Genomic DNA, 23,113 nt, shown 5'->3' with positions numbered 1-23,113 from the left:
AAACATCTTTGCAAAAACAAAAAGTAAAAAAAAAAAATCAAGTCGTGCATAATTTAAATACGAAATATATTTCTTGCATAACTTTTGAACTGTGTAGAATTTTAAATACCTATAGGTACTCGTAGGTATATCCAACGACTTGGTTTTTATAAGGTTTTGCTCAAGAAGAGGTCTGTTTGTTTTTGATTCCTCAGTTTTCAGTGCTTTTGTTATTTTGTTTAAAAGTTCATTGTAATACGTAGTTAAATTGACCAAACTTGTCGTGTTTCAGCACATTAAATCATATAAAAAAATTAAGGTTTTGCTCAAGAAGAGGTCTGTTTGTTTTTGATTCCTCAGTTTTCAGTGCTTTTGTTATTTTGTTTAAAAGTTCATTGTAATAGGTAGTTAAATTGACCAAACTTGTAGTGTTTCAGCACATTAAATTATATAAAAAAAACCGCAAAAGGTTAATAGATCAAGTATAGGAATAAGCTTGTATTAATCGGACGAGTAACATAATACCAGGGGTGCAGCACAGCAGCCTGATACCTAATGGGTATCACTTACTTGTGGCTTGTGTTACTCATCTCTACAGCGAGCGTTCCAGAATTGATGACACTGCATTCTACATGTAATTCAGCTTACAGGGTGTTACATAGGTTATTTGAGCTTCTAAATCTAAATGGACCATGGGGTGAAGGGACTTTGCAGTCCTCTTCCACGAAAGGCAATCAAAGAAAAGACTGTGGGAGTAATGGGACTTTTTAGTCTTAACTTTTCAGTCTTATTTTTGCAGTATAAACAGGGTATATCTATTCTATTCTACCTATGTATTTTATATTTATTCTAGTGTAGATCAGCCATCTTGGAAGCAAAAGTACATAGTACCCAAGCTCTGGTATGTAAATTATTATCTATTATTAGGATTTATTTGTTTATGCTATCGAAAATAAATGTGAGATTCTGTTTCTGCTTCATCAAATTGTCATCAATAAGGTAAATGAAGAGATCAACACATCACATCAGTAGACCATCATCACTTGACAATTTAGTTGACCCTGATGAAACACCAAATACATGATAATTTATGTTGGAATTACCTACAATTTCTTTATTAAACCAAAATAAATGTGGAAATAATTTTTCTTGCAATAATAATTAAAAAAAACTCCATCATCATAAATTCTGTTTCATTAATTTGTCATCAATATGGTAAATGAAGACATCAATCTGGAATCAGTAGACAGTCCAGTTGACATTTCTGACAGGGACTTTAGAGGACCGGGCCTGGGCCTGAACGACAAATAAAAAATGTACCTACTAAACCACGTCTAAATCTAAGTAAATTAGTTGACCCTGATGAAACACCAAATACATGATAATTTATGTTGGAATTACCTACAATTTCTTTATTAAACCAAAATAAATGTGGAAATTATTTTTCTTACAATAAAAAAAAACCTCCATTATCATCAATTCTGTTTCATTAATTTGTCATCAATATGGTAAATGAAGACATCAATCTGGAATCAGTAGACAGTCCTGTTGACATTTCTGACAAGGACTTTAGAGGACCTGGACGACAAATAAAAAATGTACTAAACTACGTCTAAATCTAAGTAGGTAAATGTCTAAATCCAATAGTTGTCACCTCTGTCAATGTCAACTGATCCTAACTAATTTAAGACATTTAATCGAAAATAATGATGATAATAGTAAAATAATATTTTATTTCTTTTACTAAATATTTTTTGTTAATTTATTGTAATATTAATTGAACTACAATTAGCAATAATTGCTAATTGTAGTTCAATTATTGAACAATTGTTGTTCAATTTAGGATTTACCCAAAGATAACAAGCCACCTCACATGTAATTAAAATCAAGTTAGTTACCGGACTCATAATGGAAGCAGTGATTATAGCATCTCCGAGTAATAAAATTATAGAGATCAGAGGATTATGCTAATAGTTATAACGAGATATACTTAATCTCTGAGTTATAATAACAATAATAAATTTTATTATAAAGAAATTTATCTTATACGTAGGTCGAACACGAGTCACGTATTCGTTTCGGAAGACAAGAGTTTTCAACTTTTCACCCAGCGCAGCGGTCCTATAACACGTTGAATGCCCCAGTTCCCAACGGAGCACTTACTTATTATTTTTCTTAATTGTACTCAAGAGTTTTTACAATCATGAACGTCAGATGGTATACCTCCAGTGCTCTGCAACTTTGATTGCTGCTAGGGTACATGCATTCAGGTCGTCTCTGGTACATGTAGTACCAATGTTGGTGCAGACGAGAAAGTGGGCTTCGTTAATAGATCACTAAAGTTAAGAAACGTTGCACTTGGTATGAGGATAAGTGACCATTGCGGCTGGTTTTTCTTAGCCCCACTCTGGCTGGGTGAGCTCAATAAGAGTAGGTAGCTTGTCACCGAATAGTGGGTCAACCACTAAATCCCCGTCACTAAAATGATCCTATATTGCAAATTATTGGCCCATGCAAGCTGACACATTGGGCTCAATGGAAGCTAGAAAAAAAACTTGAAGAAGAAGAGATTATATATTTTTAAAAAATACATAAACAATCTGCCAGCCTCTGGCAGATTGTTTATGCCAGCCTCTGGCTAAATTTTTGTTTAGGACAAGTGTCCTAAACAAAAATGGACGCCACACACAAGGGATCAGGAAGAGGTCGCCTTAACTTGCATGCAAGCTAGTTGTGTAAGCTAAGTAAAAAATAGGTACTAACGTACCTATTCGTGTAAACATCAATTCCATGCCTGTACCAACCTACCTCATATAGGTAGGTAATTAGTACGTACTTCAACCAATATTCAACCATATACTTATCATTTTTACATCATTGATACGAGTACCTATTGACTTACCATCATAGACCAAAGCTAACTATTCTCGGTAGTGGCTAAGGATCTGATCAATGGATCGTAACACAAATTGGGCCCATTGTATGGATTTTTTTTAGAAACGACGTTAGGGGGGTATGGGGATTCAACGTCACTTTTACCAACTTAGATCTTCTCGTGACTTCTCGTTTCATCCACTATTCGGAGACAAGCTACCCGCCTCCTCAATTTAACTTCACCCAGACCCTGAGTGGAGCCGGGAACCCAGCAGCACGCGATTCCCCCAGATGGTCACCCATCCAGGTACTAACTACGCGCTACGTTGCTTAACTTCAGTGATCCGTAGGGAACTGGTGCATTTAACGTGCTATCGCCGCTTTCTTCTTAGAATAAAAGAAAACCAGAATAAGAAGAAGACTTCTTATTCTGGTTCTTCTTATTCTCTTAGAAGACTTCTTATATAAGAAGACTTCTTCTTATTCTCTTATCAACTGACCCACCGTCCTCCTAAATACTTCCGATGAGTACCTACTCAAGTAGCAAGTACTACTCAAGCAATCAAGTACTCCATACTACTTGGGTTTATCCTCCAAGTCGGTTCTGGAGATACCTCCGAGAGCCCAGAGCCGGGAGAAGAGGAAAGACCGGGAACAGAGGAAAGGCCGGGAACAGAAGCCGCGGAAATCCCGGCACCAGGGGAGGCGGAAACTCCGGGAACACCGGAAGAGCCGGACGCAGAAAATATTGCTACGGACGAACCCATGTAGAAAACGTTTTGACAATAGAAAACATTCGAAGATAGAAAATACCTACCTTGCGAATAGAAAGACATCTTGAGAAAAAAACCCCCTAGACGCAAAGAAAAATCTTGAGACCACAGATACCTAGGTAGCTAGGTACATTTTTTTTTAATCCACTTCAGATTGCCCTCAAGTTCATTTCACCATAACTACCTATAGGAGCCCCGTAGGTTTTCTAAAATTCTAAAATCACATTCTGCATCTCACTGAGCCACTAGTGAAGAATAAATTGTATGTGCGCCGTACATTTGACTGTATATGCAATGTGAAAGACAATCTTTGCAAGCAGGACAGGAAGGCAACCACCTTCTTTGGATGGTGATTGTCATGATTCTCAAGTTCAGTAACATCGAGGTTACTAAATGGATATGATCATTATGGTTTTTCTGACTAAATCAACCTCATGAGAAGGTATTGGATAATTCAATAGCTGGGAGGTACCAACACATACCCAAGTACAACACATTAAAAATTATGTCCAACTTAGTGTCCACTCTGTCCACCACAAAGAAAATAAATACATAAATAATAATTCCTCGTAATTAAGCGAATGAAGTGAGTTTTACATATTTATGTTTTTGTTGTGTGATCTTGATCTATGTGCCCAAATGGAACGAAAATCGAAATACCTACATACATGGAGTACGTGGAAACCTAGTAGGATCCGAAAATCTTACTGGGGATCTTTTGCTTTTCAAGCAAACGAGATACCAGAAGAGCAGTCAAGCACCAAAGAGATTTCATAAATCTAGTTTTAGTTCCCTTATATGTACTGTACATAATGGTCATAGAAAACTTTTGCAAATATTCTAATAAAAATGGCAAACATTTACCAATGTCACACTTTAACCATTCATTGTTCAGTTTGAAATTCTATGTTACATTCAGAACAACAAAATAAATTTTTTTCAAGTGAGAACGCAACATATTGTTGTTACTTTTTTCGTCATTAATCCTTTTTATCATGTAGGTAACTGCTTTGTTTTCTAAAGCTGTGTCCACACATAGTCGACGACGCGATGTCGATTGACGGCTATATGTGAAAATAAAACAAATAAGAGCTAGGTTCTAATCGATGTCAATCGACTTGGATCGACTGTAGTGTAGACGCACCTTGTGCCTAGAAATTCCATTTAGCTTAATGATAGTCACCCCACCTGAGTGAGGCCGGACGCGATCACTCAAATGGTGATCAATTGAGTAACTGGTGCATAATGTCCTATTGGCCCTATTGCCAATATCTATATGTAGTTACGGTTGAGAAGAAAATGTTAAACAAAATGTGTGTGTGTGTTTTTATTATTATTTTAAGAGGTTTGCTAGAGGGAACTGTAACTGCTAAGGTTTTATCGTCCCAAAATCGAAGAGAGAAGGAAGACAGGATGGGAGAGAGTCAGCCGTTCCGAGAACGAACATTATCCGTTCAGGATAAAATCTACAGGCGGGAATTGAACCCGCAGCATAGAGCTCACAAGGCAGAAGCGCTACCAACCAAGCTAACTAGGCTGAGTCCCAAAATCGAAGAGAGAAGGAAGACAGGATGGGAGAGAGTCAGCCGTTCCGAGAACGAACATTATCCGTTCAGGATAAAATCTACGGGCGGGAATGGAACCCGCAGCATAGAGCTCACAAGGCAGAAGCGCTACCAACCAAGTCAACTAGGCTGGCAAAAAAAGTTCAACAAAATGTGTGTTACCGAAGGTTAACAATTTCCAACACCCCCCATGCACGCCTATCACAACATGCCATCTAACGTGTGTTCCGAATGCAGTGCAACATTCCACAGCGACCACTGCCAAGACGTCTGTGCTCAATGATGTCGTCTCCTTGGGCCGTGGTGCTTGTGGCGGGTTACTTCGCGTTGACTGTTTCTGGTTTCATCAAAGAGTTCCCGGAAAGTGAAATCGAGGCCGCTTTCAAGAAGCATAAGATTGTGCCCGACCTAATCCAGGAAGCGCCCAAGAAATTCCTCTATGTAAGTCCTCTAATTTTCCTGTGATTAGACGAATCTGGTGTAGGTGAAAAAATAAATAAAAAAATCTGGTGTCAACATCACACGACTTTCCTCATCCTATTGAATGATACTTATTTGAGGTGTTCTTCTACCGTAAATTTTCAGAAAAATAAAAAAGACGAGTTGTAATTTTGCTCGGCGAAGGGGGACGATTAAGAAATTGCCAATCCAGTGTTGATCCCAGGATTATAGTCCTTCAGTCCCGGGATACCGAAATAAATTCTCGGATTGGATTCCATATGGGTGATGACTGATGAATCAGGCATATGAATAGGTCAGCTCAGCTGGTGACAAATGAACGAATTTGAGGATCTATTTCAGGACCGGCCGTCGATCGATGTCGACTGCATCGTCCACACTGCCTTGACAACATAGATTCTCCTCGTCGATCGACGGCCGGTCGACTGTGTGGACACACCTTAAGGTCTAGGCTAGGTGGTAGAGAATGTCTCAGGCTGCGCGGTGTTGTGCGTTAGGTAAGCGACGCGATTCACGCGATGTTGTAAGTTGACCCATAGTAAGTATAGTGACCCATTCAAGGCTATGATTAGTATTAGTAAACTTTCGATTTCCATTTCCAATCATGACGTCCAATGCGTTTCCACTATGGACCTTTTAAGGTAAAAACACACTATCAACGCGTCACGTCACGTGAAGTCATGGGGAGTCAGAAAGTTGTAGTTCCAAGTTTTCCCATAATATCGCAGGTAATTTCGTTCATTACGGCCACACTACTATCATGACGTGATGATAGTGTAGTGTGTTTCTAACTTTTAAATATTTTTCCAGGTGAAGTACAGATCACCCAAATCGGTCTACTACGTCCGCTTGGGAACGGACTTGCATCCATTACAGGTGGACGAGGAACCTGAGGACATTGAGTGGGAATCAGAACCCGGAGCATACTACACTCTGCTTCACTTGGGTAAGTTATACGACGAACGAAGTTTTAAAGTTATACGAATCCACGATCTGATTGGGATATTTCAACGAGAGAAGTGATTTCCAAGTTTTAACTCGAAGATTTTGCGTTTATTTGTCATTTAGGTATCTGTGTTTGGGTGTGTTCCACCATAATTATCGGCCAAGAAATAAATGAAATTTGGTAGAAGTTAAAAATGTCCAAAAGGATATTTTGTGTGTGTGTGTTTTTTTTTTTTTTTTTTTTTTTAAGAAAAAAGAAAGATTAGGTACCTATTTCTGCTGTCCTGGATTCGTGGACTAAGACTGATTTGACAAAAGTCCATCTTGTTTAAAAGCCCGTTTAATCTCGACTTTCTTCTTCACTCAGGACCAAATGCCAACGGCTACCAAAAGGAATGGAATGAAGCCAACTTCTTGCACTACGCCAAGGTGAATATTCTCGGCAATGACTGGAAGCATTCCGGACATCTCCTGGCGGAATATGTTGGATCCCGACCCTTCCCGGAGTTTGGTAAGTGCTGCTGTTTTTGTTACTGTTGTTTTAGGTAGATGATTAATATTCCTTTGGCCAGCCACTCACTCTCAGGTATCACATAATACCTATTGCGACCTGCATCGGTGGAGACAGTCTTCTGCATCCATTGATGAGACCACGGGTCCATCAAGGTAATCAAGGTAATCGTAGGTATAATTTCGTTCATTACGGCCACACTACTATCATGTCAAGTGACGTGACGTGATGGTAGTGTAGTGTGTTTCTAACTTTTAAATATTTTTCCAGGTGAAGTACAGATCACCCAAGTCGGTCTACTACGTCCGCTTGGGAACGGACTTGCATCCATTACAGGTGGACGAGGAACCTGAGGACATTGAGTGGGAACCAGAACCCGGAGCATACTACACTCTGCTTCACTTGGGTAAGCATGTTTTTCGCCATCCAGACGGCTTCTAGTAATCGCTAGTAGTGTATACCAAATTTTATTTATTTTTTGTAATAAATAAATAAATAAATAATAATGCTAACTAAATATGACGACTGTTATGGCCTTCGTTAGGTTAAGAAAATTAATTAGTGTATTACAGGAGGATAAATTACCCTGCATTGTGACTTCCAAGCCCATTTCTTAGAGAATAAAGGATATAATTATGTAGATATGTATAGGCAGCATGCAAAGACTTACCTGGAGATATCTTCTTCATAAAGCATAGAAAATACGTCCCTAAGTTACGCGAACACAAAAAAAAACCCTTGAAGTTGTCCTCGTTGGGTACTTCGATATTTTACAATAAAATTGAGAAAAAATGCCTTGACCTTTTAGTTTTTGTGTTATAGTGTATACCAAATTTGGTATACCAAAAAAGAGTATACCAAAGACGCTACCAAAGAGTATCGGTCATAAATGAACTTCACAAAGGTCATAAAAGATATGTAAATGTAACTTTATTTAATGTTTATCAATATTCTACAATATTTTGAAACACACGTTAAACACAAAAGACAAAGAACATTAACACTACAGCTCGACGCGAGGTAAAAAATTCGCACATAAGAAGAGGTCACAGGATGTGTTTGGAAGCACAACGAGAACTGAAGACTGAAACGAGATAACCGGATGAAGTCATTTCACCAAGCTGAAAAGTACTGAGGTTAAGAAATACAAGTTTAGTTCAAATCTTGACGAAGCCCTTTAGTGCGTCATTAACCCTTTAATGCGCAATGTTGTAATTCTGCAAATTTTTTAACCCTTTTGAGTATAATACTCGACTCGATTTAATTTCCTAAAGTACTCGTACGTAGTTGCTTTATTCAACAATTGATAAAATTTATTGACGGACTGCCCAAAGATTGGGTTGCCAAAACGACAATAAATATTAAAATCGACGGGTTAATCATTAGATCTAAAATAAAAAAAAAGAAGAAAGTAAATAAGGTAAAACAAATATTACGCATTTATTTTAAGTGTGTAAAAAAATATTACAAAAAATTGACCTATAATAAAAAATTTCCTATATAAGATTCGTTTGAATGAAATTTATTGGATACTATCTACCATGAAGTAGTAAAGTAGGTACAAAGCAATATTTATTTCTATGCATTTATTGTGATAGTTTATAATAAATATAAAGACTAACATTTTGTTGACTTTTTTTCCTCGACAAACTTTAGGATGGTTTACAAACAGACCTACAAGTGAATTTGAAACATGTACATACTTGGGTACGCTTGATCGGATTACAAATGACATGAAAATTAAATAAATACTACAAAGCCATAGTAATTTCTTCTGAATCTGAAGTAAAATACTTGGACTAGAATTATTGTTGAACATCAACGTCAGAAGCCAATTATACGGAAGTTGGTTATCAATGTAGGTGAATTAGGTATGTATTTAAGTACGCAGATAGATAGATACCTATCTATTATACCTAATGATGATACTTCGGTCGGAAAACGAGAATGTCTTTATTATTTACAATCAAGTACCAAAATATTTCGAATCTGAATTGTTCATTAAAACCTTATTACTTTTCTTGTTATTATTACAAAAAATTATAGTAAAGATAATTTTAAAAAGATAGGGTCTAATTATTAATTTAATTTTGAAATTTTACTAAAAAAATCATTCAATTATACTAGGTAGGTAAATAAGTAAGACAAGTATAAATATAATAGATTGGACCAAGCTAAACACCCTGCTGACAGTCGAACCCGGAGATTGGGATACGATTACACCCAAGATGTTGTAGGTTCTTTGGAGTTTGAACAAGCTTTGTCCGATCATTGGGGACAAGTCCAACTGGACGGGAAATTTGCTCGAAGATTGCCGAACGAGACTTTCGACTGATTTGCTAGCACTGTGTATGAATTCCATCATTCTAGCAATTCTAGCTCATTTGTTAAGCTTGTTTCATCTTGGTTTAAAGTTAAAAGCGAAGAAAAAGGAACTTGATTACTGTCCCAAGAGGAGACGATGATGAAAGTATTATGAAACTTGGTGAACATGTTTAAATAATACCTATACATATAGGTATTACCTACAAAGATTTTCTTCATTAGCTTTAGATTTCGATCAGGCGTTTGGTGGTCTCGTTGGGGCAGTTTTTCTGGGGGGAATTCTACACTGAACGAATAGCGTAATATACTGTACAACCTACATTCTTTTCCAATAAATCCACTTCAAGATTCATTTGGTGTTTGACATGAAATGTGGAGTGATTAGATGAGAATAGTAAGGGGTGAGGGCTCATGTTTTTCGCCATCCAGACGGCTTCTAGTAATCGCTAGTAGTGTATACCAAATTTTATTTATTTTTTGTAATAAATAAATAAATAATAATGCTAACTAAATATGACGACTGTTATGTTTATCCTCCAATCAGCGACAAGCTTTCTGCCTCCTCACATCAACCTAAGGCCAGCCACTCACTATCACAGGTCAACCTGACAGGTACACCTGATCAGGTCCACTTGTCAGGTCTACCTGATACCTGTTGAGCATCAGGTACACCTTAGAATCTAACCTGATTCCTCTCAGCTCAAGTCCATACACAAAAAGCCCACTCCGAGGCTTAGGTGTAGGGGCAAGCAGCCCTAAAGGATGGGTTAAGCTTGTTAGAATCTCACCTGATGCCTCGGTGGTGTAGAATAGAATATACCTTGTTTAACCTGCCAGAATGAGTGGTGGTGGGTGGTGTAGTGGTGAAGACACCCGTCTGGTAATGAGTGGCTGGCCCAAGAGGGCCCGGGAAAAGCTAGCAGCACTCAAGTACCCATTTGGTCACTAATCCGGATACCAACCACGCACAATGTTGCTTAACTTTAGTGTATCATTGGGAATTTGTACAAATGTTATACTAAAACTACTTGTTCCTGTTCCAGCGTCAAGTAAAAAAAAAAAAAAATAAATAAAAAAAAAAAAAAAAAAAAAAAAAAAAAAAAAAAAAAAAAAAAAGAGAGAGAGAGAACACATCTTGATGCTTTTAAGCTGAAGAAATATGAAGTGACAAATGAAGTTTCTGGACAAATATTGAAATCATCTACAGTACCTTCATCAGATCTTGGATTTTTAGGTAAAAAATTCAATAAAATATTTTTTTTTTTTTTACTCAGATTTCGATTTATCAGATCACAATTCAAATTTTATACAGAGTGGGATATTTGTAGAATTTTACAAACAACTTCGAACTTTTTTGTGCTGTGATAGGTGTTTTGCTTTGCTTGCTAGTCAAAAGAATTTATATATTTACTTTTTTTCAGACAATCTGTATAGAATTACAATCACAATTGAATATAAGTAAAGGTAACAGTTAAAACAATATTAAGAACGGAAATTAACATGGATACCTACAATAGCTTCAGTGAATTTTGGATTTCTAAACTTACAATTATTTTTTTCAGACAATCTGTATAGAATTACAATCACAATTGAATATAAGTAAAGGTAACAGTTAAAACAATATTAAGAACGGAAATAAACATGGATACCTACAATAGCTTCAGTGAATTTTGGATTTCTAAACTTACAGTATTGGTAGGTATTATTTTATACTTCATACCTTCATAGTTTGTTCCTACATCCACATATTATGTACAACTAATGTGAATTGAATTAAACTAATAGTGGCTGTCAAATGAGAAAAAACCTTTTCGTTAAAAAATATATAAATATTGTAACATAAAAAAATATAAGATGCTAAAATACTATTTTAAAAGTGAGGAGTTTCTTGAATTTAAATCAAACCAAAATAAATTGAAAGTGATAATACCTACCTACTAAATGAGTCAGTTGGTATATTTATTGGGTACATATTTTTTCCCTGCTTAGTTTTATTAATAGTCGATGAGTAGGAAGGTATCAAAATAATATTTAATTTATTATTATTAGTTATCTCATTCATTTTCGTAAAAAAAGTATTGCTAAGATAGTAGATAGTATAAGATATTAATGATATTATTTAGTATCTAATAATTTTATTTATTGCATGTTTAGTGCACCTATGTCCTCTACTATAAGATAACAAATACCAACATGGTGCGGACCAGGGAAATAGAGATAGGTGGATCACTTTCAATTGATTTTTCTATCTAATTAAATAAAACGACGAAACAACAAAAAAATCTACAGAAAAAGTGTACCTAGTTTAGAAACAAAAATTAAATATTTTGTGTTGGGTAACTATAAACGAGCTTTGCACATTAGGTTTGCATTGGTATGGTATTTTGTATGTTGTGAAAAGGAAATATTTTGTGTTGGGTAACTATAAACGAGCTTTGCACATTAGGTTTGCATTGGTATGGTATTTTGTATGTTGTGAAAAGGTAGGTATCTAAAAAGAAAAGTAGGAGATAGGGATAGGTATCAAAAAGGGTATAATGAAGTAAAATAATATAAAATCAAATACTGTAAGATATTATTATTAGGTACCTAACTACCTATTACATAATAAATATTTTGTGTTGGGTAACTATAAACGAGCTTTGCACATTAGGTTTGCATTGGTATGGTATTTTGTATGTTGTGAAAAGGTAGGTAGCTACCTATCTAAAAAGAAAAGTAGGAGATAGGGATAGGTATCAAAAAGGGTATAATGAAGTAAAATAATATAAAATCAAATACTGTAAGATATTATTATTAGGTACCTAACTACCTATTACATATTATTATGAGTACCCACCTACCTACTTGAAAATGGGTGGATAAAGAATTAATGTGTGGGGAATGCATTTCGAAAATGAATAATTTAAATAAGGGGTATCTACCTAATTAAAAAAAAAAGTTTCAAAGTAATTCAAACCTTTTACCTTCAATAATAATTACAAAAGTTGTTTCATTACCACTACCTAAGAAGTTTTTAGGTACCTACTTAAATCAAATGGATAGTTTTCAAGATTTCATTTTGAGTTTAATTCAAGTAGCCTAAGGTTCCGGAAAGTTTAAATGGATAGTTTGTATTAAAAATAAAACAGTTCAACAAACGGAAACAATAACAAATTATGTAAGTTTAGAAAGTGTAAGCAGTTAGGAACTACCTACTTGGTAGATACCTAGCTAGAGCTACACATCAGAGCTGACAAATGCTTTCCAAAAATTTGTTATTCTTCTACTAATGTTTGGAAATTTCCCATTACATTTTTTTTATTTAAAATAAAAATACAAAACATTTTTTCAAAGCTAGTACTTCATTGAGTTCAAAATAAATATCCAGTGTTCAACTAAGTGAACAAACAAAAAATCCTTTTTAATACCTACATTTTTTTCTTCATAAAAGAGATAAAAATAGAAATGATACAAAATAAAGTTTTACGAACACATTTAAAGCTTAGTTTATATTTATTTTGAAATTTTTGAATTATGTTTGAAAAGATAGTTTATAAATATTTACCACCCCATAAAAATAGATAATACCTATAAAATTATTTACAGAAAATGTAAAGATTTTTTGTAATCTTAGAAAACGGTCACATTGTTTTGATCAAACCAACACAAAGCAAAATTTAAATTAAATCCATTTCTTTTGATATTTTATGTCTATTACACTATATTATGTTTTTCTTCTTTTTTAAGAATGATAAAATTAAACCATTTTATTTTACATGTAAGTAATATGAAAGAATATAAAAGAAAGTAAAAATTAAATAAAAAATAACATTATTTCCTTTGTTTCAAATAATAAAAAATGGTATAAAAACAATAAGAAGTATTAAAAAATAATAGTTATATAAATATTAAAAAAAGAATCAATTAAATTTGACTACGTAAGAAGAAAACTCTATTTTTGGCATAGGTAAAAGAACTAAATTCAATTTGACTAAAAAATTACTCTATTGTTATTACTTGTTACGTCAACAATCAACATAACATGGACAAATGGACCTCCACTTGGAATCCATCGAAAATTATTCTAGTTTAAAAGCTAGACCCTAGTATTCAAAGAATGGAGCCGTAACTTTTTTGTTATTACTTGTTACGTCAACAATCAACATAACATGGACAAATGGACCTCCACTTGGAATCCATCGAAAATTATTCTAGTTTAAAACCTAGACCCTAGAATTCAAAGAATGGAGCCGTAACTTTCAACGATTTCCTTGAACATGAAACTAAAACTTACCACTCTCTGAATACTAGTCTAGCTTTCATCCGAATTCATCAACAGCCAGATTTTGCGAAATAAGTCTGTTTTAAACGATAAGGTAATAAATGATGTCAATGTCAAACATGGACTTCAAAAGAAAAATGGCCCTTTGAAATTTTTGTAGACGCAACTCACAAGTCCTCAAAAGCGTCTCATCTCTATTAAATTTCCTAAGCCATCATTATTTTATGTAAACGAGTCTTGCAGTCCAGCTAAATATCAGACATTTCTTGACCCAACAAAAGTCAGTATAATCATGTTTTATATTAAAACGCACCAGACATCTAAAAAATGAACATGAAACTAAAACTTACCACTCTCTGAATACTAGTCTAGCTTTCATCCGAATTCATCAACAGCCAGATTTTGCGAAATAAGTCCATTTTAAACGATAAGGTAAAAAGGCCCTTTGAACTTTTTGTAGACTCAAGTCACAAGTCCTCAAAAGCATCTCATCTCTATTAAATTTCCTAAGCCATCATTATTTTATGTAGGCGAGTCTTGCAGTCCAGCAAAATATCAGACATTTCTTAACCCAACAAAAGTCAGTATAATCATGTTTTATATTAAAACGCACCAGACATCTAAAAAAGGCAGGTTTTCCCATGGGACAACTGGACTGCAAGAAATCTTGCATGAAGTATGTCTGAGTTATAGTGACATCCTTGCCGCTCTACAGAATTACTCCACAAGCAATTAGGTATAAATTTGAACTAAATAAAAAAAGACCAACAGAAAAAGTGAAGAATGGAAAGAAACAGATTTTAGTATTACAAAAAATTGAACTAAAGAGAAATCATCGTCGAAGATTTTGTTTTCATACAAAAGATGCTCTCCGCATAGTAATGTATTATTCTACTAGGTTGTGTATTGGGTCACATAGTGACGTGTTCATTCTACTGGAGCGTTTCCGATAGCAGCAGAGTTCTGGGGTCACCATCTGAATGGTACAGTGCGAGGTCTATCCGCTCCTTCCGTTTGTTCCTACATCCACATATTATGTACAACTAATGTGAATTGAATTAAACTAATAGTGGCTGTCAAATGAGAAAAAACCTTTTCGTAATTTCATATTAGTTATAGAAAAAAGGGATTAAGATTGAATAGATTTTAGAGAAAACAAGAGTTGTAGAAAAAATAAAACTTCAATAAAAAATGCTCAACTATAAAACTTATAACTTATTCAAACATTATAAATACAAAATATTTTTTTTCCAAGAAAAAAGAAAATAACTTCGTTATCTATAATTCGAATTCTTCAAACATAAAAAAAGTGGATAGTTAAATTCTGGCTCCACTTATTATCTTTTTATCCTTTTTTTTATTTCCTTCAAGGAATTTACTTAGGTAATTAAAATACAAAAGAAAAGTAATTAATATTATACAAAACCATGATTATATTGTTCTCGAGAACCATTTTTGTTTATAAGAATCAAGAGATTGTTTTACAAAAAGTATTAACGATGTCGATGTATGGAAAAATATTATCTTAATTTACATACATGTTTAATCGAATAATATATCCGAACACCAGATGTGTATATCCGAGTACAGGTATGAAGATTTTAATTTTATAGAGAATTCCTCGTAGGCATTTTGTTTTTCTATTCGATAGTATGATAATGTTCTCACCGAAGATTACTCAAATGGCAATAAAGAAAATGTAGGTTTAACTAACTCCTCATTATTTATTTTAAAAATATAAAGTATAAAATAGTAAACAACAAACACATAGAAAAACATCGAATATTCATAAGTAAATATTATGCACACGGAAACACGTACAATACGATTTATGTAAAATACCTAATAGATATTAAAAAGTACCTAATGCAGTAAATTATTAAGAATTCATAAAAAAAATATTTTCTAACTGAAATTGTTCTATTTTGTTTTTATTAGTCTAAAAAGGAATTCAGCTAATTTATTTATATTAAATTTGTTATTTCTGTATAGGTATTTTTTTCCTAAATAAGTTACAATGATTAACATCTACTTGTTGAATTAGATATAAATTGGATTACGTACCTATGAATTTGATGAGTAGCTATTAGCTCATAGTATTTTTTACTTTCTTTTTTTTCTATTAATATTTGTTACATATTTTAAAAGGTCCTTTTATCCTTTTTTTAGTGCTTTCAAAATGACAATAGTGTTATTTTTATTTATAGATGAGAAATAAATAAGCACTGAATCTACGTAAGATGTATTTTTAAGGAGGTACCTAATTTTACTAGGTAGTTGGTTATTTGGTGACAATTCTGTAAGCATCTACTAGAAATGATAATTATTTTGATTAGTTTATTTTTGCAGAAAAAAAAACTTCAACATTATGCCTTAAGGGGAGGGATACCAAAGCGCTATTGTTATTTTCATTGTCGAGCTAAAGATGTATCCAAGTGGTCGATAAAATACGAAGATGGGTACTTGGTTGCGAGCTGTGATGGTTACACAATGTTCAAGTGGTAGGTAGATCTGATAAGGTATCTATGATAAAATTATGATTTTAAAGAAAACTTACCTTCACACCTCAAAAACATAAAAAAATCCAAACGCCTGATGATTTTCTGGGCTATTTTCATTGTCGAGCTAAAGATGTATCCAAGTGGTCGATAAAATACGAAGATGGGTACTTGGTTGCGAGCTGTGATGGTTACACAAATACACAATGTTCAAGTGGTAGGTAGATAAGGTACTTATGTATGATAAAATTATGATTTTAAAGAAAACTTACCTTCACACCTCAAAAACATAAAAAAATCCAAATGCCTGATGATTTTCTGGGTAAGGATTCTTTTCTGGTTCTTCATAAATACAGGGTGGACATAACATGAACGTGAAACGTTTGAAGTGTCTCAATAATGTAAGAAGAAAAGTTTTGCACTCGAAACTTCCGGTTTAATGTGTGGTTACATTCTTCAAATATTACCCAACATAATATTTGCTCTAAAACAAGAAACTGGAAATAAAATAAAACAAAACAAAATAATAACTTTAATAACAAAATTATATTTTGAAAAAATAAAACTCTAATAAAAAAATAAAAATAAATTGAAAAATAATATAACAAACTAAAAAATAATGATAAAAATAAGTTGGAATAAATGAAAGAAGAAAAGAAACTTTTCCAATCAATTGGTGATTACTGATTACCAGTTTGTTGTATCTACACCTATTTACCTAATCTGAGATACCTATAGCATTATTCTAATATTGGACTTGATGTGCCTAGCTGCCTAGTGGTTCCGACTGCCGATAAGCCCAATATGGGCTATTCTGACAAAGCTTCATGTTTTTAAAAGATTGTTTCACCTTTTTAGGTACTTTTTCCAATTATTTTTCCTCCTCTCTCATTTAGATATTAGGTAGGAGGAATTTCAGAGCTTTGTTTTTAAGAAAATTCTAAACATAGGTACATTGGTACAAAACAATAGGGATTTCTGCTAGGTTAAAAATTAATAATTTCTTTTCTTATTATTTTTCCAAGATTTCATTATTATTATTAGAAAAGTATAATATGTTATAAATAATATAAAAATAGAAACTTTATCCTCCAATCAGCGACAAGCTTTCTGCCTCCTCACATCAACCTAAGGCCAGCCACTCACTATCACAGGTCAACCTGACAGGTACCTACACCTGATCAGGTCCACTTGTCAGGTCTACCTGATACCTGTTGAGCACAATCAGGTAGACCTGACATCAGGTACACCTGATCAGGTTGACCTGATAGTGAATGGCTGGCCTTAGAATCTAACCTGATTCCTCTCAGCTTAAGTCCATACACAAAAAGCCCACTCCGAGGCTTAGGTGTAGGGGCAAGCAGCCCTAAAGAATGAGTTAAGCTTCTTAGAATCTCACATGATGCCTCGGTGGTGTAGAATAGAAAATATCTTGTTTATCCTGCCAGAATGAGTGGTGGTGGGTGGTGTAGTGGTGAAGACGCCCGTCTGGTAATGAGTGGAGGCTTAGGTGTAGGGGCAAGCAGCCCTAAAGAATGAGTTAAGCTTCTTAGAATCTCACCTGATGCCTCGGTGGTGTAGAATAGAATATACCTTGTTTATCCTGCCAGAATGAGTGGTGGTGTAGTGGTGAACACGCCCTTAGAGCAGTGACCATAAATTACCAATTCTTTAGAGTTTTAAAGGGATATACATATGTAGGTAAATTAACTTTGGTAGGATTTTTTTTCTTTCTGAATTGAGATAGAGAGGATACTACAAAATAATAATATTAACCAAGGATCTTAGGTATTATACCTAATTTTCATTGTTTTTTTCTTTTTTAATGTTGAAGTAAACAATGGAATTTTTAATGTTGAAAAATTGATTATTTTTTTTCTTTTAATTTTTATACAAAACCCGTATGTTGGATGATTAAAAAAGAAAAAAAAGTACCCGTATACAAAATGTGATCAAATTTAATGAGTATTTTATTATTTGGGATATAGACGTAAATGTATCTATGTAGATATTATTACATAGATACCAATTTTTTAAAAAGATAAACAAGTTATTTACAAAATGATTTTAAGAATGGGTCTACAATCTACATTCTAGATTTGATTACAATTGTAATATGTAATAATTAACAAGAGCATTAATTAAATTACATACCTATTTTAAATATGTTTCTAGGTAAGTACAAGTAAAATAGAAGATGTGCTCTGTCAGCGAGATAATTTTCAAGTAGGTACGGTAAAAGAGACTTGAAAATTACAATGACGGGATCTAACCGTTGTATCCCTAAAGGTGTGTCGACGGCCGTAGATCAATGTGAATAGATGTCGATCCACGGCCGGTGGACTATGTTTGGCCACACCTTTACATTGTACTGACAACTGCCGATAATAGGCCGAGTTTACAAAAAAAAAAAAAAAAAAAAAAAAAAAAAAGATGAAGGTTCATAAAAAAAGTTTGCCTTGCCTGTGTAATAGTACTACAGTACCAACTTACATTCAATGAATATGAATAGGTATTTGTAAATAAAATTTAAAATCAATTTCCTTGAAATAAAAGAAAATTTTACCATCAGCCTTATTCCCCCTTCAATTTTATTATGTCCAAATTAGAGAGGCTCGTAAAGGAGAAAAAAGAACTGTATAAAATAAAATTTTGAATTCTTGGAAAACATAAAATTAAACAACAAGGAAAAAATCAAAACAACTGACGTCCAATTGAGAAAAAAATAGTGAAATAATATTAGTCTAAAAAAGCTGAATTAGTCAAAGGATAAGTGAGAATAAGGGAGGGATTAAGATTTAATTTACCTACCTACAAACTTACTTTCTTATCTTAATTAACAATACATTAATTCTGATTTATTTATTTTTATTTATTTTTTTCCTAAATATGAACACAACTTTTTCCGAACACTTTTTACTTTCTTGATTTATTATAACTTCACTACCAAAACTGTGTCCACACAGTCGATTGACGTCGACTGAAACCGTACAATAGCTCGACAACATGGATTCACCTCGTCGATCGACGCGGTCGACTATGTATGAACACAGCTTAATATTCGATCACCTAACACCAACGTTTAACAATTTTATTGGTATGAGTCTCCGATCAAAGCCCACATCCTGCAATACACGTCATGTCCCCACAAGATTTGTCCAAGCCTGTGGAAATTCAAATAAAAAATTCATTATTTGAGGTTGAAGCACAATACCAGTCATATTAATAAAGGAGAGCCCTAGGTATAAACCCTAAGAAGCAAGGTAAGGTAGGTAATTGAGGTAGTGTTCCTATTCCTCGTAAGTGCTAGGTTGCAGGCTTGAATCCCACCCGGGGCAAACTTTATCTATATATATAAAAGAGAAATATGGACGGGTCATGTATTTATGTATGTATGTCTGTCCAAATTGTTTAGAGAAAACTATGATAGATATCAAAAAAGTGTAAACGAAGACCCCCAGTAAAATTGTCGTATCTACCCAAAAAAATCATCAGACCTTTAAAATTCCAAACCGTTCCCGAGACACACTTTGAGGCCAGCAAAACTTTTCCTACATTTAATATTTTCTCTCGCTTTCAGTTTAGAGTTTTCATTTCTTCGAGACAAGACTCAGGGACAATATCAGTTTTCAGGGGCAAAGCTAAGGGAGCGCAAAGTGCGACCTCATGCACAACCCACAAAGCCCTGGGAGTGTGCAGTGCCACCATTTCCTACTGACGGAGATTTTTTTTCTTACTAAAATATTCTAAACCGTGGCGAAGCACGGGCACAACAACTAGTCCTAAACAAATAAGTTTATTCTCAGACAGGCTTTCTCCTATCCTGTCCTCTCTTGAAATTTGGGTTATTACTGTTTCATCTATCAAACCTCTTGGGCGGGAGTACAAGGCTTATAAAGAAGGAGATTTAGTGACCAAAGTGTAGTTACAGCTAGTGATGGGTCGTGGGTAAATACCCACTAGGTGGGTAAATAAAAATTGGGTATTTACCCGGGTATTAAAAAAAAGAAGAAAAATAAACAAAAAACATCGTCACTTGATTTTTTTTTTTTTAATTTCCCGGGCACAATTCGACTGAGGCGCTTCTTGAAAATACCCGGGTATTTATAAAAATTGGGTATTTACCCCAAAAATAAGTACCCTGGTATTTACCCATCACTAGTTACAGCTACAAACTACAAATACAAATTGATTGTTATTACTGTTTCATCTATCAAACCTCTTGGGCGGGAGTACAAGGCTTATAAAGAAGGAGATTTAGTGACCAAAGTGTAGTTACAGCTACAAACTACAAATTGATTCAGATTTAGAGTAACCTGCTTGGTGCATAGGCTTATGAATAATACAGACCTGGGTGTTTGGTAGATTTTTCCTTCTCACATCATTTCACAGCAGGATTTCAAGCATCTCTATTAAAGGTAGAGATTGTAATCTGTAATGTACAAAATTGACAAAATTCTCTGCTACAAAACAAGAAATACAAGAATTACACCGTTTTCAATCCTTTTGGGATTCCTTCCATTCCAAGTTTCTCACAGAAAAACAAAAAAGAAAGGGGAAAGTGATGAAAGTCAAATTTTAAAATTTCGCGCCATTCTGAAGTTTTCAAATTTCAAGCCGCGTTTGCACGATCGTCAAAATAGCGCGTTAATTTAATGCGCATTAAGCCTCGGGCAGAAGACCAAAGGGAAAAGAACTTAAAGAACCAGTTCTCGGACTTTCCATATTTTCCAGGTCTCAGAGGATCATTGAATATCCCAAATCCCATGGGAATATCCGGTCTAAGAACGTGTTTATACAAATTTAATATAGGAAAAGAGATTTTTCTGTTATTAAAAAAGATAAAACCCCTTAAAAGATATATTATTGTCTGTGTAGACTGTAGAGTGTGTAGGGATTAGGTACGGTACCTGCTTTAAAAATTTCATCAAATCATTTTCTTGATTTCTGTAGGTAGGTACCTATTAATTTGAAGCCCGAATTATCAGGTGCCGGGACTCCCAGGTGGTGCAATCAAGTGACGTAACACCATCACATCCTGAGATAATAAAGGTGAAATTAATCTCGGGTGTAAATAACTGTTCGGTCTTGATTACCTTCCTTTATTAGTATAATTATGTTACTCTGGGTGTAGTATAATTATGTTACTCTGGGTGTTCCTTTTAAGTAGATTATACAAACATACATATGTACATACATAACTATGTGTAAGGGCCTCACCTCACAGGAACCCCAAAGGCCCAAACCGTGAGGGGCTAGGTTTTTTTTTTCTTTTCTTCAAAAGAAATGTTTTACCTACTCAAAAAATTAGAAATAAAGTTGAGCTAAAAATCAAGTCATTAAATAGCTCGTTAAACGTATCAAACAAACAAATTAGAAAAATTGGATGAATAATTAATTTTCATGTTGATTTTCCAATGAATTCGTGAAACCAATGCTCTCTTGTAGGAGTAGGACAAAATACTCTACCTTCTTACCAATCAGCTGAATTTGAACTCGGGTTCCCCGAATGCAAGTCAAGTGTGATGACCACAAAGTCCGCAAATGTGTTCTGTGTCTGATGAACTTGAAACTTGCGGACAAACCGAACAAATTACCTATCACGGTATCTTGTCACACGATATTGTAACTTTGTACGTATAGGTACTTCACGTAGGTATCTGTAATTCTGTACGTAGGTATCCAAGACCACTTCTTGCGCGAAGTTCAATGACACACTCGTACACAGTATAGGTACACTTGTGGGTACTTCGTACGAACTGAAAGACATGGAGGTTTGGTTTTCTACCAATTTTATTGGTGTAAAATGGAGATACCTACATATTTATGTAGATACCTCGGAAGTGTCATTGAAATTATTTGAGTCTCCGTACCTACATTACTTTTGATTCTAAGTACCTACATTATTTGATTTTATGGTTACTTCTCCGATTTTAAAGGTAGGTATGTATCTTGACAGGTGACGGTAGCCCGCTAGCCCGTCGGGAACATCACTTGCTGCTGGCTATTTCGGGGTGCACTCAACCTTTCCGTCCAGGAACAGGTGGTAAATTGTGGGGGTGAGCAAATAGATATAAATTGTTGGAATGATTTTCATAACAGGTGGTAAATTGTGGTGGGTGTGATTTAATACGTAGAGCCTTTTACAACTTTAGTGGATATCGTAACATCATTCCTAAGTCCTTCCTTTGCAATCAATGTCCATTTTTCACTTCTTTTTTTTACATTATGAAATAGATTTACGAGTACATTTCAAGGAAGTTCTAGGTACTGTGATTTTGCTACTGTGGAATGTGTTTTAGTGATCAAATAAGGTTACTGATTATTTTTTGTTTTTCTCCTAAGTAACCTATACATATTTAGGGAAGGCCTGAGGATGTCAACTGATCTTTGTGAAAGGCATTTTTTCCCTACCAATAGCATTTTTTTTTTTCAATTCTTGTAACTGTAAAACTTAAAACATTAAATGTATGTATACGGTCAGACAAAAAGAGCTAGATCAGATTCATTGCCCATATTCCATAATTATTCATACCTTGAGTCTCTTAGACTTTATATTGCAGTAGCCACTCCGCTTCATCACACCATCCTGGGGTACGTGAGTATTTAAAGTTCCCGAGAACATACCATGTCCAAGAGTACTCACTGCTAGACTGGCTTTAGAAAGACCTTCGTTGTGATCACTATCAGTGGTCACTATCCAATCATCTAGTGTTGACTCGTTAAACTTCCAGATGACTTTTGTTTCATCTGAAAGAAATATAAGAATGGAAAAAGTCTTTTATAAATTAGGTAGGTGGGTGGGTATAATAATTATTGCCTGTAATTAATTTAAGAAAGGAATCCTTTATCTCTTATCAGTCTTATCTCTACTTCGTTTTATCAGTCCTGAGTTCCTGAGTCCATCACAAAACTGACAA

General features: G+C 34.3%; 2 protein-coding genes, 1 long non-coding RNA gene and 1 pseudogene across 3 annotated transcripts in view; 1 reads left to right on the top strand and 3 right to left on the bottom strand.

The window, feature by feature from the left end:
• Positions 1-3,119: 3,119 nt before the first annotated feature.
• Positions 3,120-3,238, bottom strand: LOC113466359 (annotated as a pseudogene).
• Positions 3,239-5,428: 2,190 nt separating this feature from the next.
• The window catches only part of LOC103506682 (OV-16 antigen-like), a 39,047-nt gene continuing 21,362 nt past the window's right edge, over positions 5,429-23,113 (top strand). Inside the window, exons 1-3 of the mRNA XM_026821667.1 lie at positions 5,429-5,632; positions 6,461-6,596; positions 6,963-7,106. Of these exons, the coding sequence (XP_026677468.1) occupies positions 5,471-5,632; positions 6,461-6,596; positions 6,963-7,106 (442 nt within the window). The 5' untranslated portion in view covers positions 5,429-5,470. The remainder of the gene's footprint in view (positions 5,633-6,460; positions 6,597-6,962; positions 7,107-23,113) is intronic.
• Positions 11,885-13,183, bottom strand: LOC113466351. Its single transcript, XR_003390775.1, has 2 exons — positions 12,244-13,183; positions 11,885-12,028 (listed from the first exon to the last, which is right to left on the bottom strand). It is a non-coding gene; the product is annotated as an uncharacterized LOC113466351 (long non-coding RNA).
• LOC103506680 (complex I intermediate-associated protein 30, mitochondrial) overlaps positions 22,708-23,113 on the bottom strand; it is a 29,350-nt gene continuing 28,944 nt past the window's right edge. Inside the window, exon 3 of the mRNA XM_026821668.1 lies at positions 22,708-22,823. Coding sequence (XP_026677469.1) covers positions 22,723-22,823 — 101 coding nt within the window. The 3' untranslated portion in view covers positions 22,708-22,722. The remainder of the gene's footprint in view (positions 22,824-23,113) is intronic.

Source organism: Diaphorina citri, unplaced genomic scaffold (genome assembly GCF_000475195.1).
Source record: "Diaphorina citri unplaced genomic scaffold, Diaci psyllid genome assembly version 1.1 scaffold254, whole genome shotgun sequence".
NCBI classification, from domain to species: Eukaryota; Metazoa; Arthropoda; class Insecta; order Hemiptera; family Psyllidae; genus Diaphorina; species Diaphorina citri.
Note: the sequence above shows the minus strand (reverse complement) of the source record. Positions and strands in the feature narration are given on the sequence as shown.